An 18,612-nucleotide genomic window follows, 5' to 3' on the forward strand; every position below is an offset into this window, starting at 1 on the left:
TCTCCCCCCTATCGCTCTGTTCTCTCTCTCCCTCCCTATCGCTCTGTTCTCTCTCTCCCTCCCTATCGCTCTGTTCTCTCTCCCTCCTGATCTTTCTGTCCTATATCTCTCTGTCCTCTCTCAATTCAATTCAAGAGGCTTTATTGGCATGGGAAACACGTGTTAACATTGCCAAATCAAGTGAAGTAGATAATAAACAAAAGTGAAATAAACAATAAAAATGAACAGTAAACATTACACATACAGAAGTTTCAAAACAATAAAGACATTACAAATGTCATATTATATATATACAGTGTTGTAACAATGTATAAATAGTTAAAGTACACAAGGGGAAATAAATAAGCATAAATATGGGTTGTATTTACAATGGTGTTTGTTCTTCATTGGTTGCCCTTTTCTTGTGGCAACAGGTCACTAATCTTGCTGCTGTGATGGCACACTGTGGAATTTCACCCAGTAGATATGGGAGTTTATCAAAATCGGGTTTGTTTTCGAATTTTTTGTGGATCTGTGTAATCTGAGGGAAATATGTGTCTCTAATATGGTCATACATTGGGCAGGAGGTTAGGAAGTGCAGCTCAGTTTCCACTTCATTTTGTGGGCAGTGAGCACATAGCCTGTCTTCTCTTGAGAGCCATGTCTGCCTACAACTGCCTTTCTCAATAGCAAGGCTATGCCCACTGAGTCTGCACATAGCCTGTCTTCTCTTGAGAGCCAGTAGCAAGTCTTTGTTCACTGAGTCTGTACATAGTCAAAGCTTTCCTTAAGTTTGGGTCAGTCACAGTGGTCAAGTATTCTGCCATTGTGTACTCTCTGTTTAGGGCCAAACAGTATTCTAGTTTTTTTGTTAATTCTTTCCAATGTGTCAAGTAATTATCTTTTTGTTTTCTCATGATTTGGTTGGGTCTAATTGTGCTGTTGTCCTGGGGCTCTGTAGGGTGTGTTTGTGTTTGTGAACAGAGCCCCAGGACCAGCTTGCTTAGGGGACTCTTCTCCAGGTTCATCTCTCTGTAGGTGATGGCTTTGTTATGGAAGGTTTGGGAATCGCTTCCTTTTAGGTGGTTGTAGAATGTCTCTTTTCTGGTTTTTGATAATTAGTGGGTATCGGCCTAAATCTGCTCTGCATGTATTATTTGGTGTTTTACGTTGTACACAGAGGAATATTTTTTGCAGAATTCTGCATGCAGAGTCTCAATTAAGTGTTTGTCCCATTTCGTGAATTCTTGGTTGGTGAGCGGACGTTTAGGCCGAGGTATGTATAGTGTTTTGTGTGCTCCACGGCAACGGTGCTTAGATGGCATTTGTATTTGTGGTCCTGGCGACTGGACCTTTTTTGGAACACCATTATTTTTGTCTTACTGAGATTTTCTGTCAGGGCCCAGGTCTGGCAGAATCTGTGTAGAAGATCTAGGTGCTGGTTTTCCCCCCAACTTTCCATCATTTGTATAGCAGACTCTCATGCCAAATGGAGTCAAAAGCTTTTTTGAAGTCAACATTGACTTTTCCTTTGTTTTGGTTTGTTTGGTTGTCAGTTAGGGTGTGCAGGGTGACTACGTGGTCTGTCATACGGTAATTTGGTAAAAAGCCAATTTGTTATTTGCTCAGTACATTGTTTTCAATGAGGAAATGAACTAGTCTGCTGTTAATGATGACGCAGAGGATTTTCCCAAGGTTGCTGTTGACACATATCCCACGGTGGTTATTGGGGTCAAATTTGGGGTGATCAGTCCTTGGTTCTAAATATTTGGGAAGATGCCAGAGCTGAGGATGATGTTAAAGAGTTTAAGTATAGCCAATTGGAATTTGTGGTCTGTATATTTTATCATTTCATTGAGGATATCATCAACCCCACAGGCCTTTTTGGGTTGAAGGGTTTGTAGTTTGTAGTTCATTCAATGTAATTGGAGAATCCAGTGGGTTGTGGTAGTCTTTAATAGTTGATTCAAAGATTTGTATTTTGATCATGTATATGTTTTTTTGCTCTTTCTTCTTTGTTATAGGGCCAAAAGTATTAGAGAAGTGGGTTATCCATACATCTCTGTTTTGGATAGATAATTATTTGTGTTGTTGTTTGTTTACTGTTTTCCAATTTACCCAGAAGTGGTTAGAGTCTACGGATTCTTCAGTTACATTGAGCTGATTTCTGACGTGTTGCTCCTTCTTTGTCCGTAGTTTTGATTTAGTGATTCACCATAGTGAAGGCGTATGCTCAGGTGTTCTGGGTCTCAATGTTTTTGGTTGGACAGGTTTCTCAATTTCTTTCTTAGGTTTTTGCATTCTTCATCAAACCATTTGTCATTGTTGTTAATTTTCTTCGGTTATCTGTGTGAATTTATTTATTTTTTAATAGAGAAGCTGAGAGGTCAAATATACTGTTAAGTTTTTTACTGACAAGTTTACACCTTCAATATTATAGTGGAACGTTTTGTCCAGGAAGTTGTCTAAAAGGGATTGAATTGGTTGTTGCCTAAATGTTTTTACGGTGGGTTTCCACACTACTTTCCTTCCATCTATAGCATTTTTTAATATTATTCAGTTCCTTTGGCATTGATGCCTAATGATTGAGTATTGCTCTGTTCAATACGTTCCTCTCTGCCTCCCTTCTTTCTCTCTTCCTCCTTCCATACCTTCCTCTCCCCCTTCCTCCGCCCTCTCTCCTCAGTCCCTCATCTCACATTTAACAGCCTTGTAACTGTTGCTTCCTCTGGTCCAAAGATTCTCCGTGTTTTAATACCTTTCTCTCTGTTTATCTTTGTCCTGCCGCAACCCCGACTGCAGTCTGCCAACGATTGCCCCACCCATGTACCCGCCTCTACTCTGAAACCAAGAGCGTGCCCGTCTGGGTGGGCGAAGTCTGCCATTACCTGTGAGTGTCAAACAGCGGACAACAGTGATGTCCTGTGCATGTTTGTACCTGTCAGGACTGATGTCACCCTCAATCTCGGTATACTGAAGCCTTTACAGATGCATATAGTATATACTGTGTAATAGTAGTATCAGTAGTACTAGACTAGTAGCAGTAGTAGCAGTAGTAGTAGTAGTAGTAGTAGTAGTAGTAGTAGTATCAGTAGTAGTAGTAGTAGTAGTAGTAGTAGTAGTAGTATCAGTAGTACTAGACTAGTAGCAGTAGTAGTAGTAGTAGTAGTAGTAGTAGTAGTAGTAGTAGTAGTAGTAGTAGTAGTAGTAGTAGTAGCATTAGTAGTAGTAAAAGCGGTAGTAGCAGCAGTAGTAGCAGCAGCAGAAGTAGTAGCAGTAGTAGTAGTAGTAGTGTTACCTGTGAGTGTCAAACATTTAGGAGTACACCACATCAGTCATTGGCTTCATCAATAAGTGCATCGATGACGTCCCCACAGTGACCGTACGTACATACCCCATCCAGAAGCCATGGATTACAGGCAACATCCGCACTGAGATAAAGGCAAGAGCTGCCGCTTTCAAGGAGCGGGACTCTAACCCGGAAGCTTATAAGAATTCCCGCTACGCCATCCGACGAACCATCAAACAGGCAAAGCATCAATACCTGACTAAGATCGAATCGTACCACACCGGCTCTGACGCTCGTCAGATGTGGCAGGGCTTGCAAACTATTACAGACTACAAAGGGAAGCACAGCCAGGAGATGCCCAGTGACAAGAGCCTACCAGACGAGCTAAACTACTTCTATGCTCACTTCGAGGCAAATAATACTGAAACATGCATGAGAGCACCAGCTGTTCCGGAAGACTGTGCGATCACTCTCTCTGCTGCCGATGTGAGTAAGACAGGTCAACATTCACAAGGCCGCTGGGCCAGACGGATTACCAGCACGTGTACTGCGAGCATGCGCTGACCAACTGGCAAGGGTCTTCACTGACATTTTCAATCTCTCCCTGTCCGAGTCTGTAATACCATGTTTCAAGCAGACCACCGTAGTCCCTGTGCCAAAGAACACTAAGGTAACCTGCCTAAATGACTAGCGACACGTAGCACTCACGACTGTAGCCAAGAAATGCTTTAAAAGGCTGGTCATGGCTCATATCAACACCATTATCCCAGAAACCCTACACCCACTCTAATTTGCATACTGCACAAACAGATCCACAAATGATGCAATCTCTATTGCACTTCACACTGCCCTTTCCCACCTGGACAAAAGGAGCACCTATGTGAGAATGCTGTTCATTGACTACAGCTCAGTGTTCAACAGCATAGTGCCCTCAAAGCTCATCACTAAGCTAAGGACCCTGGGACTAAACACCTTCCTCTGCACCTGGATCCTGGACTTCCTGATGGGCCGCCCCCAGGTGATAAGGGTAGGTAGCCAACACCATCATTAAGCTTGCCGATGACACAACAGTGGTAGGCCTGATCACCAACAACGACGAGACAGCCTATAGGGAGGAGATCAGAGATCTGACCTTGTGGTGCCAGGATAACAACCTCTCCCTCAACGTAATCAAGACAAAGGAGATGATTGTGGACTACAGGAAAAGGAGGACCCCGAGGATGCCCCCCATTCTCATCCACAGGGCTGTAGTGGAGCAGGTTGAGAGCTTCAAGTTCCTTGGCGTCCACATCACCAACAAACTAACATGGTCCAATAGTCGTGAAGAGGCAACTTTAAAACCTATTCCCCCTCAGGAGACTGAAAAGATGGGTCCTCAGATCCTCAAAAGGTTTTACGGCTGCACCATCGAGAGCATCCTGACAGGTTCCATCACTGCCTGGTATCGCAACTGATCGGCCCCCGACCAACAAAGGGTTGTGCGTACGGCTCAGTACATCACTGGGCCAAGCTTCCTGCCATCCAGGACCTCTATACCAGGCGGTGTCAGAGGAAGGCCCTAAAAATGGTCAAAAACTCCATCCACTCTAGTCATAGACGGTTCTCTCTGCTACCGCACGGCAAGTAGTACCGGAGCGCCAAGTCGAGGTCCAAGATATATATCCTCCACATTGACTCTGTACCGTAATACCCTGTATATAGCCTCCACATTGACTCTGTACTGTAATACCCTGTATATAGCCTCCACGTTGACTCTGTACTGTAACACCCTGTATATAGCCTCCACATTGACTCTGTACCGGTACCCCCTGTATATAGCCTCCACATTGACTCTGTACCGGTACCCCCTGTATATAGCCTCCACATTGACTCTGTACTGTAATACCCTGTATATAGCCTCCACGTTGACTCTGTACTGTAACACCCTGTATATAGCCTCCACATTGACTCTGTACCGTAATACCCTGTATATAGCCTCCACATTGACTCTGTACTGTAATACCCTGTATATAGCCTCCACATTGACTCTGTACCGGTACACCCTGTATATAGCCTCCACATTGACTCTGTACCGGTACCCCCTGTATATAGCCTCCACATTGACTCTGTACCGGTACCCCATGTATATAGCCTCCACATTGACTCTGTACTGGTACCCCCTGTATATAGCCTCCACATTGACTCTGTACCGTAATACCCTGTATATAGCCTCCACATTGACTCTGTACCGGTACCCCCTGTATATAGCCTCCACATTGACTCTGTACCGGTACCCCCTGTATATAGCCTCCACATTGACTCTGTACCGGTACCCCCTGTATATAGCCTCCACATTGACTCTGTACCGTAATACCCTGTATATAGCCTCCACAATGACTCTGTACCGGTACCCCCTGTATAAAGCCTCCACATTGACTCTGTACTGGTACCCCCTGTATATAGCCTCCACATTGACTCTGTACCAGTACCCCCTGTATATAGCCTCCACATTGACTCTGTACCGGTACCCCCTGTATATAGCCTCCACATTGACTCTGTACCGTAATACCCTGTATATAGCCTCCACATTGACTCTGTACCGGTACCCCCTGTATATAGCCTCCACATTGACTCTGTACCGGTACCCCCTGTATATAGCCTCCACATTGACTCTGTACCATAACACCCTGTATATAGCCTCCACATTAACTCTGTACCCTAACACCCTGTATATAGCCTCCACATTGACTCTGTACCGGTACCCCCTGTATATAGCCTCCACATTGACTCTGTACCGGTACCCCCTGTATATAGCCTCCACATTGACTCTGTACCGTAATACCCTGTATATAGCCTCCACATTGACTCTGTACCGTAATACCCTGTATATAGCCTCCACATTGACTCTGTACTGGTACCCCCTGTATATAGCCTCCACATTGACTCTGTACCGTAATACCCTGTATATAGCCTCCACATTGACTCTGTACCGGTACCCCCTGTATATAGCCTCCACATTGACTCTGTACCGGTACCCCCTGTATATAGCCTCCACATTGACTCTGTACTGGTACCCCCTGTATATAGCCTCCACATTGACTCTGTACCGTAACACCCTGTATATAGCCTCCACATTGACTCTGTACTGTAACACCCTGTATATAGCCTCCACATTGACTCTGTACCGTAATACCCTGTATATAGCCTCCACATTGACTCTGTACCGGTACCCCCTGTGAAAACTGCATTGTTGGTTAAAGGGCTTGTAACACCTGTTGTATTCAGCATTTCACTGTAATGTCTACTACACCTGTTGTATTCAGCATTTCACTGTAAGGTCTACTACAGCTGTTGTATTCAGCATTTCACTGTAAGGTCTACTACACCTGTTGTATTCAGCATTTCACTGTAATGTCTACTACACCTGTTGTATTCAGCATTTCACTGTAAGGTCTACTACACCTGTTGTATTCAGCATTTCACTGTAAGGTCTACTACACCTGTTGTATTCAGCATTTCACTGTAAGGTCTACTACACCTGTTGTATTCAGCATTTCACTGTAATGTCTACTACACCTGTTGTATTCAGCATTTCACTGTAAGGTCTACTACACCTGTTGTATTCAGCATTTCACTGTAAGGTCTACTACACCTGTTGTATTCAGCATTTCACTGTAAGGTCTACTACACCTGTTGTATTCAGCATTTCACTGTAATGTCTACTACACCTGTTGTATTCAGCATTTCACTGTGAGGTCTACTACACCTGTTGTATTCAGCATTTCACTGTGAGGTCTACTACACCTGTTGTATTCAGCATTTCACTGTGAGGTCTACTACACCTGTTGTATTCAGCATTTCACTGTAAGGTCTACTACACCTGTTGTATTCAGCATTTCACTGTCAGGTCTACTACACCTGTTGTATTCAGCATTTCACTGTAAGGTCTACTACACCTGTTGTATTTAGCATTTCACTGTAAGGTCTACTACACCTGTTGTATTCAGCATTTCACTGTAAGGTCTACTACACTTGTTGTATTCAGCATTTCACTGTGAGGTCTACTACACCTGTTGTATTCAGCATTTCACTGTAAGGTCTACTACACCTGTTGTATTCAGCATTTCACTGTAAGGTCTACTACACCTGTTGTATTCAGCATTTCACTGTAAGGTCTACTACACCTGTTGTATTCAGCATTTCACTGTAAGGTCTACTACACCTGTTGTATTCAGCATTTCACGGTAAGGTCTACTACACCTGTTGTATTCAGCATTTCACTGTAAGGTCTACTACACCTGTTGTATTCAGCATTTCACTGTAAGGTCTACTACACCTGTTGTATTCAGCATTTCACTGTAAGGTCTACTACACCTGTTGTATTCAGCATTTCACTGTAAGGTCTACTACACCTGTTGTATTCAGTATTTCACTGTAAGGTCTACTACACCTGTTGTATTCAGCATTTCACTGTGAGGTCTACTACACCTGTTGTATTCAGCATTTCACTGTAAGGTCTACTACACCTGTTGTATTCAGCATTTCACTGTAAGGTCTACTACACCTGTTGTATTCAGCATTTCACTGTAAGGTCTACTACACCTGTTGTATTCAGCATTTCACTGTAAGGTCTACTACACCTGTTGTATTCAGCATTTCACTGTAAGGTCTACTACACCTGTTGTATTCAGCATTTCACTGTAAGGTCTACTACACCTGTTGTATTCAGCATTTCACTGTAAGGTCTACTACACCTGTTGTATTCAGCATTCCACTGTAATGTCTACTACACCTGTTGTATTCAGCATTTCACTGTAAGGTCTACTACACCTGTTGTATTCAGCATTTCACTGTAAGGTCTACTACACCTGTTGTATTCAGCATTTCACTGTAAGGTCTACTACACCTGTTGTATTCAGCATTTCACTGTAAGGTCTACTACACCTGCTTTATTCAGCATTTCACTGTGAGGTCTACTACACCTGTTGTATTCAGCATTTCACTGTAAGGTCTACTACACCTGTTGTATTCAGCATTTCACTGTAAGGTCTACTACACCTGTTGTATTCAGCATTTCACTGTAAGGTCTACTACACCTGTTGTATTCAGCATTTCACTGTAAGGTCTACTACACCTGTTGTATTCAGCATTTCACTGTAAGGTCTACTACACCTGTTGTATTCAGCATTTCACTGTAAGGTCTACTACACCTGTTGTATTCAGCATTCCACTGTAAGGTCTACTACACCTGTTGTATTCAGCATTTCACTGTAAGGTCTACTACACCTGTTGTATTCAGCATTTCACTGTAAGGTCTACTACACCTGTTGTATTCAGCATTTCACTGTAAGGTCTACTACACCTGTTGTATTCAGCATTTCACTGTAAGGTCTACTACACCTGTTGTATTCAGCATTTCACTGTAAGGTCTACTACACCTGTTGTATTCAGCATTTCACTGTAAGGTCTACTACACCTGTTGTATTCAGCATTTCACTGTAAGGTCTACTACACCTGTTGTATTCAGCATTCCACTGTAAGGTCTACTACACCTGTTGTATTCAGCATTTCACTGTAAGGTCTACTACACCTGTTGTATTCAGCATTTCACTGTAAGGTCTACTACACCTGTTGTATTCAGCATTTCACTGTAAGGTCTACTACACCTGTTGTATTCAGCATTTCACTGTAAGGTCTACTACACCTGCTTTATTCAGCATTTCACTGTGAGGTCTACTACACCTGTTGTATTCAGCATTTCACTGTAAGGTATACTACACCTGCTGTATTCAGCATTTCACTGTGAGGTCTACTAAACCTGTTGTATTCAGCATTTCACTGTAAGGTCTACTACACCTGTTGTATTCAGCATTTCACTGTAAGGTCTACTACACCTGTTGTATTCAGCATTTCACTGTGAGGTCTACTACACCTGTTGTATTCAGCATTTCACTGTGAGGTCTACTACACCTGTTGTATTCAGCATTTCACTGTGAGGTCTACTACACCTGTTGTATTCAGCATTTCACTGTGAGGTCTACTACACCTGTTGTATTCAGCATTTCACTGTAAGGTCTACTACACCTGTTGTATTCAGCATTTCACTGTCAGGTCTACTACACCTGTTGTATTCAGCATTTCACTGTAAGGTCTACTACACCTGTTGTATTTAGCATTTCACTGTAAGGTCTACTACACCTGTTGTATTCAGCATTTCACTGTAAGGTCTACTACACTTGTTGTATTCAGCATTTCACTGTGAGGTCTACTACACCTGTTGTATTCAGCATTTCACTGTGAGGTCTACTACACCTGTTGTATTCAGCATTTCACTGTAAGGTCTACTACACCTGTTGTATTCAGCATTTCACTGTAAGGTCTACTACACTTGTTGTATTCAGCATTTCACTGTGAGGTCTACTACACCTGTTGTATTCAGCATTTCACTGTGAGGTCTACTACACCTGTTGTATTCAGCATTTCACTGTAAGGTCTACTACACCTGTTGTATTCAGCATTTCACTGTAAGGTCTACTACACCTGTTGTATTCAGCATTTCACTGTGAGGTCTACTACACCTGTTGTATTCAGCATTTCACTGTGAGGTCTACTACACCTGTTGTATTCAGCATTTCACTGTGAGGTCTACTACACCTGTTGTATTCAGCATTTCACTGTGAGGTCTACTACACCTGTTGTATTCAGCATTTCACTGTAAGGTCTACTACACCTGTTGTATTCAGCATTTCACTGTCAGGTCTACTACACCTGTTGTATTCAGCATTTCACTGTAAGGTCTACTACACCTGTTGTATTTAGCATTTCACTGTAAGGTCTACTACACCTGTTGTATTCAGCATTTCACTGTAAGGTCTACTACACTTGTTGTATTCAGCATTTCACTGTGATGTCTACTACACCTGTTGTATTCAGCATTTCACTGTAAGGTCTACTACACCTGTTGTATTCAGCATTTCACTGTAAGGTCTACTACACCTGTTGTATTCAGCATTTCACTGTAAGGTCTACTACACCTGTTGTATTCAGCATTTCACTGTAAGGTCTACTACACCTGTTGTATTCAGCATTTCACGGTAAGGTCTACTACACCTGTTGTATTCAGCATTTCACTGTAAGGTCTACTACACCTGTTGTATTCAGCATTTCACTGTAAGGTCTACTACACCTATTGTATTCAGCATTTCACCGTAAGGTCTACTACACCTGTTGTATTCAGCATTTCACTGTAAGGTCTACTACACCTGTTGTATTCAGTATTTCACTGTAAGGTCTACTACACCTGTTGTATTCAGCATTTCACTATGAGGTCTACTACACCTGTTGTATTCAGCATTTCACTGTAAGGTCTACTACACCTGTTGTATTCAGCATTTCACTGTAAGGTCTACTACACCTGTTGTATTCAGCATTTCACTGTAAGGTCTACTACACCTGTTGTATTCAGCATTTCACTGTAAGGTCTACTACACCTGTTGTATTCAGCATTTCACTGTAAGGTCTACTACACCTGTTGTATTCAGCATTTCACTGTAAGGTCTACTACACCTGTTGTATTCAGCATTTCACTGTAAGGTCTACTACACCTGTTGTATTCAGCATTCCACTGTAAGGTCTACTACACCTGTTGTATTCAGCATTTCACTGTAAGGTCTACTACACCTGTTGTATTCAGCATTTCACTGTAAGGTCTACTACACCTGTTGTATTCAGCATTTCACTGTAAGGTCTACTACACCTGTTGTATTCAGCATTTCACTGTAAGGTCTACTACACCTGCTTTATTCAGCATTTCACTGTGAGGTCTACTACACCTGTTGTATTCAGCATTTCACTGTAAGGTCTACTACACCTGTTGTATTCAGCATTTCACTGTAAGGTCTACTACACCTGTTGTATTCAGCATTTCACTGTAAGGTCTACTACACCTGTTGTATTCAGCATTTCACTGTAAGGTCTACTACACCTGTTGTATTCAGCATTTCACTGTAAGGTCTACTACACCTGTTGTATTCAGCATTTCACTGTAAGGTCTACTACACCTGTTGTATTCAGCATTCCACTGTAAGGTCTACTACACCTGTTGTATTCAGCATTTCACTGTAAGGTCTACTACACCTGTTGTATTCAGCATTTCACTGTAAGGTCTACTACACCTGTTGTATTCAGCATTTCACTGTAAGGTCTACTACACCTGTTGTATTCAGCATTTCACTGTAAGGTCTACTACACCTGTTGTATTCAGCATTTCACTGTAAGGTCTACTACACCTGTTGTATTCAGCATTTCACTGTAAGGTCTACTACACCTGTTGTATTCAGCATTTCACTGTAAGGTCTACTACACCTGTTGTATTCAGCATTCCACTGTAAGGTCTACTACACCTGTTGTATTCAGCATTCCACTGTAAGGTCTACTACACCTGTTGTATTCAGCATTTCACTGTAAGGTCTACTACACCTGTTGTATTCAGCATTTCACTGTAAGGTCTACTACACCTGTTGTATTCAGCATTTCACTGTGAGGTCTACTACACCTGTTGTATTCAGTGCATGCGACTAATACAAGTTAATTTGATATGTGCTCCCCAGGTACAAAAGGACGTTTAAAGTGCAGCAGGATGTTTGTTATCGAGAGATCTGTGAACCACCGCTGCCCAAGAAAAGTCCCGGTGAGTTACAACAATGTGAATGGAGGATATTACTGTACTGCAGGAAGTCATTCAAATATAATAACAATCCTCTTGTTTTCTCTTGTTTCAACAGACAGAAGAACCAACAGCCAATCATAATGGTTGGTTTTTATTCTAGCCCTTAACCAACAGGTGTAGACCTCACAGTGAAATGCAGACTGACCAGCCCTTAACCAACAGGTGTAGACCTCACAGTGAAATACTGACTGACCAGCCCTTAACCAACAGGTGTAGATAGACCTCACAGTGAAATGCAGACTGACCAGCCCTTAACCAACAGGTATAGATAGACCTCACAGTGAAATGCTGACTGACCAGCCCTTAACCAACAGGTGTAGACCTCACAGTGAAATACTGACTGACCAGCCCTTAACCAACAGGTGTAGATAGACCTCACAGTGAAATACTGACTGACCAGCCCTTAACCAACAGGTGTAGATAGACCTCACAGTGAAATGCTGACTGATCAGCCCTTAACCAACAGGTGTAGATAGACCCTACAGTGAAATGCTGACTGACCAGCCCTTAACCAACAGGTGTAGATAGACCTCACAGTGAAATACTGACTGACCAGCCCTTAACCAACAGGTGTAGATAGACCTCACAGTGAAATAATGACTGACTTACAAGCTTTTTCCTCAATGATGCGGAGATAAAATAAGAAAATAAAAACATGAGAAATAAAACACACTTAGATGACCCCTGTTGTAGGATGACCCCTGTTGTAGGATGACCCCTGTTGTAGGATGACCCCTGTTGTAGGATGACCCCTGTTGTAGGATGACCCCTGTTGTAGGATGACCCCTGTTGTAGGATGACCCCTGTTGTTGGATGACCCCTGTTGTTGGATGACCCATGTTGTCCAGAGATTGGCCTGTTGGATGACCCCTGTTGTAAGATGACCCCTGTTGTAGGATGACCCATGTTGTAGGATGACCCATGTTGTCCAGAGATTGGCCTGTTGGATGACCCCTGTTGTAGGATGACCCATGTTGTCCAGAGATTGGCCTGTTGGATGACCCCTGTTGTCCAGAGATTGGCCTGTTGGATGACCCCTGTTGTAGGATGACCCATGTTGTCCAGAGATTGGCCTGTTGGATGACCCCTGTTGTAGGATGACCCATGTTGTCCAGAGATTGGCCGGTTGGATGACCCCTGTTGTAGGATGACCCATGTTGCCCAGGGATTGGCCTGTTGGATGACACATGTTGCCCAGGGATTGGCCTGTTGGACGACCCCTGTTGTCCAGAGATTGGCCTGTTGTAGCCCCAGCTTGAGTAAAGACTATCAAGCAACCAACTGGAACAATGAGAATTGGCTGCTCATCAATAATGAAATGTACTAGAAACAGTCCTGACCAGAGTAAAATCCAAACATGATACATACCTCATCACTTCCATGTTATCGGTTTAGTCTCTCAGCTCAGGAAAATGTGTATAGTAGGACTGTCTGTTTTATCACAAGCAAACGCTATCTAAAATATGGATTGATTGCTTTACCATGGTCTTACAATGCCCCCCCCCCAAAAGATTCAACCGTTTTCCCTCAGCGGCCAAAACAACAACAACAACGACAACAATCACTACTGGAAAATAAGTGTATGTTTTTATGGTTCTAGACTCTAAAACCAACGTCACTGCTAGCTATCATGTAAATAGTGTTTATAGGCTGTTTTCTAGGTTCACATTTTAATTATAATAAATAAATGTTCAAATGTACTTTTGTGGCATGTTTTTATTTCATCTGTATGTACAATTTCATTGTGCATTGAATGTCTAAAACTTACAGATGTTTTTTTATGTGAAACAAAGTAGACTCGATAATTGGAAAGGGTTAGGGCGTCTATTTGGAGATTGCATATGAGTTCTCTGCATGCATTGCATAGTAACCCACCACGAGGTGTCTATATTGTATCAATGTGATCATATTTTGGATAGTCTCTGATTTTATTTAAGTTATAGTCTAATTAAGCAAAATGGGTCTTTTTTTTATTTATTAAGGAAACAGGCTAAACAGATCTGTTTAGGCCAAACAACATCTTAACCACACACCTGTAATGTAGTTAGAACACATTATGCTGTTCAGTATTGCTCGTTGTTTGTTATATGAGAACCCCTTATGCTGTTTGTTATATGAGAGCCCATTATGCTGTTCAATATAACTTGTTTTATGTCTCCTTTTACAAAGTAGACGTTGTAAATTACCATTCATCTCCTCTGCACGCTCGAAAGCTTCCATTCAGGTTTCCCCCCCTCTGAAATTTGAAGACGTGTGCTTCCCAGACTATGCATCTTGTCATCATTGTGCACACACTGCTGATGAATAGGCCATAGAGATAGATAGAGAACTCATCTTTGTATCTGTGCCATTATAGCGTAGGTGACAGCACGGGCAGCGCCGTTGAGGCTACCTCCATTTTGAAGTAGGACATATTCACGATTGGCTCATCCCTCCTAATGACCCGGTTGGACATCACTTCAACTGGGTTTTAACCAGTGAGAAATGGCTAGCTAGTTAGCAGCGTGCAACTAGTAGTGTTTCAATCTTTGACATCACTCTCTCTGAGACCTTGAAGTAGTTGTTTCCCTTGCTCTGCAAGGACCGCAGCTTTTGTGGAGCGATAGGTAACGACACTTTGTGGGAGGCAGTTGTTAATGTGTTCAGAGGGTTCCTGGTTCAAGCCCAGGGTTGGGGCGAGTGACGGAATCAACACTGTTATGTGGGACACCAGGAGGGATCAACCAGTGAAGTTGGAAGCCCCACCAAATCGACTACATTAAAATGGTGGAAGCCCTCAATGGCGCTGCCCATGCTAAGTGGACTTTTGGCCGCTAGAGTCCTCTATTTTTCTCTATGGTATAGGCACACACGCACCCCTCTTTGCCTCCCTCCCCAGAACCCTCCTCTTTCCGATGAAATCTGAGATTGCAAAGGGAAGGTAGAACGACCTGTGTGACTCTAGCCACAATAACGATTAACTACACTAGTGCAATTTGCGGTTCACCTTCAGAATAAAAGTCCCCGATTTGAAAGTGATTGAAACGGATACAAATATTAGAATCATCATGCCATATTTGGAATAGATCATGCTAAATGAGATCGGAATGTTATATACATGTAACAAAATACAATCATTTGTTAATTTGACACAACAACAAAAAATCTGTTGAAATCGCACTGTGGATGTAGTAGACTTTATGATTGCATGGGGGGGGGGGGGGGGGGGATCTTTATATGCACTAAACAACCTAACCTATGGATGAAATGGGGCATCAGCCAACTCAGTAACACTCACAGAACACAACTGTGTAGAGTTTTAGTGTCTTTAGCTCTTATTGCAGGACAAAGAAAACCAGGGTGAAACATTCAGCGTGTTAAAGCTCTGGATAATCAGTGTGAAAACAAGGCAGATGTTTACGGCAAGAATAGGAAAGAGCTCATCCTTGAACTTAGGTAGATATTCAAGATGATGGGACCAAAGGCTACCTTGCACAGCAAATAACCCAACAGAGTGGGACGTGTATCATGTGCAAAAAATAAACCGGCAACATTCATCACAGCTATGTAATCCATGCACCCCAGACATTACTAGTAGAGCTGGACATGACAACAGAAAGCAACCTAGTAATGTACCTCTATCCAGACATGACAACAGACATGACAACAGAAAGCAACCTGCCTCCACATGTACCTCTATCCAGACATTACTAGTAGAGATGGACATGACAACAGAAAGCAACCTGCCTTCACATGTACTGTAGATTGCTTGAATCTCAGAGGTTTCATTTTGTGTTTCATGTCATCTTTACAAAGTTGTGTTCTGTGAGTGTCACTGAGTAGAATGATAGCCCATTTCAAAGGGTGCACCGTCTCTAATTTAGGCTGTACACATCCAATTTGTACTGTATGTTCAATGCCCACTGTAGGCTGTATGCTTAATGTGTCTCATTTCACACTGTTTTTTTCAGAGTCCCACAATAAGAGCTAATACTATAATATAATATAAAAAACAGAGTTCTGTTTTGTGAGTGTCACCGAGTAGGCTGATACCCCATTTCATGGGTGCAACATCCATAGGTTAGGTTGTACAGTAAACATAATTATGCTCACAATGCAATTCTACAACATCCACGGTACAATTGCAACTTATGTTTACTTGTTTTGTGTCAAATTAACAAATTATTGTATTTTGTTGAATTTACATAACAACTAGTCCAAATATGGAATGATTCCAATATTTATATCCGTTTGAATCACTTTCTTTTGGGGGACTTTTATTTTGAAAGCGAACCACTCAATCCACTATTTGGGAAGTATGCGGGAGGGCATGGGACAGAGAATTGTATAGTTCCGGTGGATAAAGTTGTGTATGTCAACTGTAGGGGCGCTCGTGTTTTTAAAAAAAAAACCTTTATTTAACTAGGCAAGGTAGTTAAGAACAAATTCTTATTTACAATGACGGCTTAACTGTCTTGTTCAGGGGCAGAACAACAGATTTTTACCTTGTCAGCTGGCCCAACGCTCTAACCACTAGGCTACCCTGCCGCTCCATGTTACTGGCGATCGGAAGTGTTTGGAGCGAGAGATGCAGCTTGAAGTGGCCAGAGTCAGGGTAGTGCAGGTGTTGTATGCTGAGGCAGTGAAGAAAGTAGAGGAGGATGGGTCAAGGGTGAGGGATCCTGAGAGGATCCCTGTGAGTAGTAGATCTGTGCCAGCACAGAGGGCTAGGCCAACGAGTGATATATGCTTCTTAAGAGTTCATAGCAATGGTTATCAACTGTACCACAGAAATGCAATTATAAATCACAGAAAATAGATGTTGTGGTGGAAGCTGCAGAGAACTATTTTGGTATATGAGATTTTGACTTCAGAAGGGTTACAGGGTGTGTTGAGTGGTGGTGTCCCGTCCTCCCAGGTCGTTGGCACGGTGCAGGAACAAATAGGTTCAAAGTAGTGGAATGGGGTAGTGGGTTTTTAATGAGTGTAGGTGGCAGCTGCAGTGAATTACCTGGGTGTATAAGATTTTACTGCGGAACAGTTTATGGGGTGGTGATTGTTATGAAATAGTGTTATATAGGTGTAGGGTTAGTTTTTTCCCTCCTTTTTAGGAACAGGAATAATGAAGAGAATTTCATGTAGATAGGCCGTGACTGGCCTTCCACTTCAATGTTGTAGGTGGTGGTGTGTGCACCTTTAAATCGGATGTGATCCGCCAACCCCAAAGAAGAAGAAGAAGTTCACTATTGTGGCTAGCTTCACACAGGTGGAAGAACGGACCATGAAACGATAGATATGTTATAGTCGTGGAAAATCTGAACTATTTATATTTGCTAAAATGAAATAGATCAAAGTAATAGAATACGTGTAAAAGATTGCGAATCTAGAATTGTATTTAAACATTTACAAACTTGACAAGAACCAACAAACCAAACCAAACGGTCGAGTCTGGTCGAAGTTAGCTTGTTCGGCTAATCAGTTAGCTAGCTAATCAACTATCAAGAAAAACGGCTAAACTCCTAACAAAAACAAAAAAAAATGATCGTTTAAACATCAAATAGTTTCCTTTTAGGAATTAACTTTTGAGCTACGGATGAAAGAAAAAAAAAGTGTAAGAAAATCCCAACTCGTGAAGAAACACAACAGCTAACAGCTACAACTGTAATGTTGTTGGGGCAACGGGGACTGGTTCTCCGCTGTGGCAACCCGTCGGTGTGTCGACGCTGGACACCTTGGGTTCAGTGGCGACTCGGGGGTTTCTTTTTCCTGCTGTTGCTGGAAGGGACCTTGTGTCTCGCCAACCCCAGCATTAGCACTGTCTCTGCTCTGGACATCAACAACCACCCCAGTGTCAACGTCTACATGAGTGAGGAGGAGGTCAGCAAGCTTTTGGGTAAGCACACACACATATAAATATATTTTATGAAGGACTTCATTTAAAAAACAGCTAACTAGCTAGCAGTTGGTTAGCTGTTCGCTCATTTTAATCATAACTATTTAGTTAGGTATCGGGCATAGGGGTTAGTTTGAAATGTATGTGGTACTGGTGTGCGTTGTGAGGGTGTACTGTATACTTCGGACTGCTTGTAAAGCAAACTGTCTAACTAACTAGTTAGCTAACGTTAACCAGCTAAGCTACACCGGTTAGGTAATAACTTCAGGTGAGTCCAAACAATATGGACCGCTGAGGAAGTGGTTTTCTTTCCCGAGTAACGTTAACTCATTCATAAACGGTAACAACCTTTCAGAGCCTATTGACGGTAGTGTCTTCTGGACAGGGTAAATGACGCTCGATCTGAACGTTAACGCATCACTTACGGTAATAATATATATATGGTATATTGGCGATCACACAATGTAATGTGCATCCCGACACCTACTATGCGGGATGGAAACAGGACCCCCCCCCCCCCAGGACTGAACAGACCAGCGAGTCCAGGTTACACGCATTCTAAGCCAAACTCATGCATTCACTTCTTAGAAGTATATTTAAAGAAAAAAATGAATCTGAGATCTTGTTAAACCATCACATAATGGTATGTCCATACTCTCATGAGCCATATGAACCCATTGCATGAACAGTAGGCGATGGCCTAGCTTCTATGCTGTTTAATGAACATTCAATGGGGTCCTGTTTGACTGACTGTTCTTTGTGTTT

General features: G+C 42.4%; 2 protein-coding genes and 1 long non-coding RNA gene across 10 annotated transcripts in view; 2 read left to right on the forward strand and 1 right to left on the reverse strand.

The window, feature by feature from the left end:
• sned1 (sushi, nidogen and EGF-like domains 1) overlaps nucleotides 1–13,675 on the forward strand; it is a 130,232-nt gene extending 116,557 nt beyond the window's left edge. The window contains exons 30-32 of the mRNA XM_036978927.2: nucleotides 2,782–2,869; nucleotides 11,857–11,936; nucleotides 12,031–13,675. Coding sequence (XP_036834822.2) covers nucleotides 2,782–2,869; nucleotides 11,857–11,936; nucleotides 12,031–12,056 — 194 coding nt within the window. The 3' untranslated portion in view covers nucleotides 12,057–13,675. The remainder of the gene's footprint in view (nucleotides 1–2,781; nucleotides 2,870–11,856; nucleotides 11,937–12,030) is intronic.
• The window catches only part of LOC149983633 (uncharacterized), a 452,711-nt gene that overhangs the window by 392,386 nt on the left and 41,713 nt on the right, over nucleotides 1–18,612 (reverse strand). The gene's annotated exons all lie outside the window — the stretch shown is intronic.
• ryk (inactive tyrosine-protein kinase RYK) overlaps nucleotides 17,118–18,612 on the forward strand; it is a 117,704-nt gene continuing 116,209 nt past the window's right edge. For 3 of the 8 annotated variants that reach the window (XM_090236451.1, XM_090236456.1, XM_090236457.1), the window contains exon 1: nucleotides 17,162–17,847. In XM_090236451.1, the coding sequence (XP_090092577.1) occupies nucleotides 17,619–17,847 (229 nt within the window). In that variant the 5' untranslated portion in view covers nucleotides 17,162–17,618. Of the gene's footprint in view, nucleotides 17,848–18,612 lie in introns of all 8 variants that reach the window. The other 5 variants (XR_016496376.1, XR_016496375.1, XM_090236454.1 and 2 more) reach the window with 3 other exon arrangements.

This window comes from Oncorhynchus mykiss, chromosome 5 (assembly GCF_057628025.1).
Source record: "Oncorhynchus mykiss isolate SJ-2025 chromosome 5, ASM5762802v1, whole genome shotgun sequence".
NCBI lineage: Eukaryota > Metazoa > Chordata > Actinopteri > Salmoniformes > Salmonidae > Oncorhynchus > Oncorhynchus mykiss.